General features: G+C 46.6%; 2 protein-coding genes across 6 annotated transcripts in view; one reads left to right on the plus strand and one right to left on the minus strand.

The window, feature by feature from the left end:
- mllt11 (MLLT11 transcription factor 7 cofactor) overlaps window positions 1–5,000 on the plus strand; it is a 163,128-nt gene that overhangs the window by 82,850 nt on the left and 75,278 nt on the right. The window lies entirely within an intron of this gene.
- chd4a (chromodomain helicase DNA binding protein 4a) overlaps window positions 3,972–5,000 on the minus strand; it is a 42,654-nt gene continuing 41,625 nt past the window's right edge. For all 5 annotated transcript variants that reach the window (XM_061059629.1, XM_061059632.1, XM_061059630.1 and 2 more), the window contains exon 40: window positions 3,972–4,283. In XM_061059629.1, the coding sequence (XP_060915612.1) occupies window positions 4,269–4,283 (15 nt within the window). In that variant the 3' untranslated portion in view covers window positions 3,972–4,268. The remainder of the gene's footprint in view (window positions 4,284–5,000) is intronic.

Consider the following 5,000-nt stretch of genomic DNA (forward strand, 5'->3'; position numbering starts at 1 on the left):
ACACACACACACATACACACACACACAGATAGATATCTTCTATCATATCATCAGGAGTGAGTGAAACCATCTTTACAGATGATCACCTGAACATCATCGAGACATGTCCAGGAGTTTCCTGCATGTGTGAAAAGCGTTTTATTCAGACGCAGAGTGGAGAACGAGCTGCAGCCTGCAGAGACATGAATCCTCAAACAAACAGACGACAGGCTTTAGAGATGTGTCTTTCAGCTCGACGTGGTTCCATCTTGTTGACTTTTCATGATTTTTGTTTCAGTGTGGTTTGTTCTTCCTTCTCTTTGCAGATGATGATCATGATGGCGGTTATAGGTGTGATAATGGTCGGAGTCATCTTCTGTAAGTAAACAAACGTCACACAAACACACAGACGCGTCAGGATGAACTCAAATATCTCACACGATCTCAGGAGTGATTAGTGTAAAGTTTCACCTCAAAGTCGATAAAGTTCAGCAGCTCAGTTTCTCTCGTTTGAACTTTGACCTCAGTCTTGTTTGCATCATTTTGAAATGTCTCCGTTCTCCCTCCTCAGTGTATTTCTTCTACTGAGCGACTCTTCAGGGACGGACACAGGACGACGAGTCTGCACCAACATCGCTGAGCCAAACGCAGCCTCCTCCTCCTCTTCCTCCTCCTCCTCCTCTTCCTCCTCCTCTTCCTCCTCCTCCTCCTCTTCCTCCTCCTCCTCCTCCTCCTCTTCCTCCTCCTCTTCCTCCTCCTCCTCTTCCTCCTCCTCTTCCTCCTCCTCCTCCTCCTCCTCTTCCTCCTCCTCTTCCTCCTCCTCTTCCTCTTCCTCCTCCTCCTCTTCCTCCTCCTCTTCCTCCTCCTCCTCCTCCTCCTCTTCCTCCTCCTCCTCCTCCTCCTCTTCTCTCCTCCTCTTCCTCCTCCTCCTCCTCCTCCTCTTCCTCCTCCTCCTCCTCTTCTCTTCTCTTCTCTCCTCCTCCTCCTCTTCCTCCTCCTCTTCCTCCTCCTCCTCCTCTTCCTCTCCTTCTTCTCTCCTCCTCTTCCTCTCCCTCTCCTTCTTCTCTCCTCCTCTTCCTCTCCTTCTTCTCTCCTCCTCCTCCTCTTCCTCCTCCTCTTCCTCTTCCTCCTCCTCCTCCTCTTCCTCCTCCTCCTCCTCCTCTTCTCTTCTCTCCTCCTCCTCCTCTTCCTCCTCCTCCTCCTCTTCCTCTCCTTCTCTCCTCCTCTTCCTCTCCCTCTCCTTCTTCTCTCCTCCTCTTCCTCTCCTTCTTCTCTCCTCCTCCTCCTCTTCCTCCTCCTCTTCCTCCTCCTCTTCCTCTCCTTCTTCTCTCCTCCTCTTCCTCCTCCTCTTCTTCTCTCCTCCTCTTCCTCTTCTCCTCCTCTTCCTCTTCTCCTCCTCTTCCTCTCCTTCTTCTCTCCTCCTCTTCCTCTTCTCCTCCTCTTCCTCTTCTTCTCTCCTCCTCTTCCTCCTCCTCTTCCTCTCCTTCTTCTCTCCTCCTCCTCCTCCTCTTCCTCTCCTTCTTCTCTACTCCTCTTCCTCTTCTCCTCCTCTTCCTCTCCTTCTTCTCTCCTCCTCTTCCTCCTCCTCTTCTTCTCCTTCTTCTCTCCTCCTCCTCCTCTTCCTCTTCTCCTCCTCTTCCTCTCCTTCTTCTCTCCTCCTCTTCCTCCTCCTCCTCCTCTTCTTCTCTCCTCCTCTTCCTCCTCCTCTTCCTCTTCTTCTCTCCTCCTCTTCCTCCTCCTCTTCTCTCCTCCTCTTCCTCCTCCTCTTCCTCTCCTTCTTCTCTCCTCCTCTTCCTCCTCCTCCTCCTCTTCTTCTCTCCTCCTCTTCTCTCATCCTCTTCCTCCTCCTCTTCTTCTCCTTCTCTCCTCCTCCAGTCAGGAGTGTTTTTGCAGAAACACATATATTTATATATTTTCATGTGACTGGGGAGCAGGTGATGTGTTCACTGCATCAGGACAGTTTGAATTTTGAGCCAAACAATCAGCTAACCTTCTACTTCCTGTTTCCTGTTTTTAAATCTCACATTTCTCAGGAACAGTAAATGTGTTTAAATCCATCGACATCCAGTTCATCACTGATCACTGGACATGAACCATGCTTTCTTAAATATGTGTAACATGTGAAAATAATGTTTTTGTGGAAATTGAGACCAAAAGTCCAAATCTATTTTTTTTTTTTGGGGGGGGGGGCGGGGCATGACGTCCGTGTACGCACACAAAAACCGTTCTTGTCTCCTCAGATCATTTTTACTTCAAAGGTCACTTTAAAAAAAAGTTTTTTCACCTGAGCCGACACCGCCCGCTTGTTTTCCTTCCTCTCTTGCTTTAATGTAACACAAACATGTGGAGGGCAAGCTGCCCCCTGGCTGTCAGAGAGGGTATTGTTATGGATGAAGTTAAAGGTCACATATTATATATTATATATATTATTTACTCAGAACAGGCTGTTTCTGTGTCTGTACCTTTAAATATGTAAATGAGCTGTGTCTGACCACGCCCCCTCTCTGGAAGGGCTCGGGTGTACTCGGTCTTTTTCGCTCCATGTCCTATTGTTTACGGTGAGAAGGCAGACTCAGAGGGCAGAACAGACACCTAGCTGTGGGAGGGTCACCCACCTGGGGGAGGGGCTACTGCCCTTTGTGATGTCATGAAGGGAAAATCTCCAAACGGCCTGTTTGAGCACACATTTTCTGAAAAGTGGAGCAGGGAGAAGACGGAGAGGATGGACTTTTCTCATCATTGGGGGGTTTGTAGACGGACTAGAGACACATGTTAGAGTTAGAGGAACATGGAGAAGTGGATTTTAAATATGTGACCTTTAACTTCCTGCAGAAAGTTTGTGTGTCCGGCCTCAGTCGGAGTTAATGTGTTTGTCTTTAACGTCTCGTGAACCCGACCTGTCTTTGTTTCTGTAATCTGCTTGAGTGTGATTAACGAGTGTGTGAATTATCTACCAAGAGAACGTGAACCTTATTATTCTTCTGTGAGGGCGACGTCGACCATCTCTGTCCCGTTGGACATTTAAGTTGTGAAAAACTGGTGTTGGGTTTTCAAAATAAATTCATGTTTGTAACAGAGATGTGGTCAGGCTCAAAGTTTCTTTAACATCAAATCTTTATAAGCTTTGGAAACATGTTTGCAGAAAAAATAAAACATTTTGGATTTGGATGTCAAATGTCCAGCTCGGTAATATTGTCCAGTTTAGCGAATTTTTTGAAGGCTGCACTTTCTGAAAGTCTGAAAGTGAGCGGGTTCCTACAATTCACTGATCAGACACTTTTATCCAAAGAGACGAACATCAGAGAGTAAGAACGACATGAAGCGAGGAGGAGACAACTTCAGGAAGTGAGGAACAGAGGCAGAGCACAGGTGCTGACAGGAAGTGACCAGAGGCAGAGCCCAACATCAACAGCTGTTCTTATGAGTTCTAATCAGCATCAAAACCATCGTCATTACCATCATCATCATCATCATCAATAATATGGAGACCATCATCATTAAGTTAGTAGGTATTCATGAAAGAGCTGGGTCTTTAGCTTTTTCTTAAAGGTGCAGAGGGACTCTACAGATCACATGGAGTTTGGAAGTTCATTTCACCACCGGGGGGCGACAGAGGAGAAGAGTCTAGTCAGAGACTTAGGACCCTGTTGTGAAGGTTGGATCAGATGCCTTTCATTGGAGGTTTTGTAAGCGAGCATCGTTTTCCTCTGGTACAGCACGATACCCGGGACAGACCGACGAGTCCCATCTACAGGTGAGAACCATAAACCAGTACGAAATACTGAGACGTGCACCATCAAGATGAAAAGTGCTGCCAACACCATCCCCCAAATAAAACCGTTTTAACGGTGCAGAACGTTGACCTTTGACCTTATCAGTGTGTGTTGATGTGTTTATAAGGTTTTATTCCACGTACAGCATATTATCTGGCGCTGTCTGCACGCCATCTGTCCGACAGTGAACGCCTCTCCGACTGACCACAGACGACTTCCTTTATTACATTTTTTTATTTAGGTCCCAAAAAACCATCATAATAACATTATATCAATAATATTAATACAGAAATTGAAAAAAGGAGGAAAAAAAATAAAATAGCTTTTGTGTCCACGGCCTCAGACGAAGGGATTCGATCCTCCAGAGAAACTCTTCAAAGTCTGTTTACAGGAGGAAAAAAGGTCAACTGGGCGTGGCTTCAAGCTGGAGCGCGATGTCCGTCATTCTGCTGTGCACCAATCAGGAATGTCGAGGTGAGGCGGGATGTTTTTCGAGGTAAAGAGCAGAGTTTGTGTCTACTGCTGCGACATCTGGAGGAGAGAAAAAGAAAAGAGAGAGAATGAAACGACCTCATCAACAGAAACATTTTAAAGGTCCAATCAGTGAGCTGTGTAGAGAGTGAGATGTTAAAGGTATCTTACTATCTGATCATTAAGGAAACATGTTGAAGTGCTGGCTTCTCTGACAACAATGCAGCAGCCAGTATGTCCTCCTTCTAACTTTACATTCTGCTCCTGAATGCTCTGGATTTGTTTGGACCAGAGAAGGTAGGCGCTTTTAAGGTGACCCCCCCCACACGGCCGTTTTGGACGCCCCTCAGTTTGTCAGATATGAGAGCAGTTATCAGGTCAACAGGTGTTGCAGCGATGGAAGCGGGCAAGAGAAGTGGTTCAGATAGAAGTGATTGTACCCGACCTAAAAAGCCTCTGCATGTTTCTAATAAGCTCCACGAGCAGAAACGTGCTCAAACTAGGATCAATATTGGAGATGCTTTTGAAAAATGGAGAGAGGTTAGAACACAGAAAGGTTTACAGACCCATGCAGAGCTGGATAAACACTGAAGCTTCAGAGTCCACCACATGGTGACCTGTGTGAGCATGGACTCTAGAGAGGAGGGGGGGGGAGACAGCTCTCTATGATGTTTAGAATTTAGACTGCAGTACCCATTTTAAACACTAGGGGGTCAGAGTTTCTCATTTAAACAAAACCTTTAGACCAGGGGTGTCCAAAGTGCGGCCCGTGACTTC

Source organism: Labrus mixtus, chromosome 16, assembly GCF_963584025.1.
Source record: "Labrus mixtus chromosome 16, fLabMix1.1, whole genome shotgun sequence".
NCBI classification, from domain to species: Eukaryota; Metazoa; Chordata; class Actinopteri; order Labriformes; family Labridae; genus Labrus; species Labrus mixtus.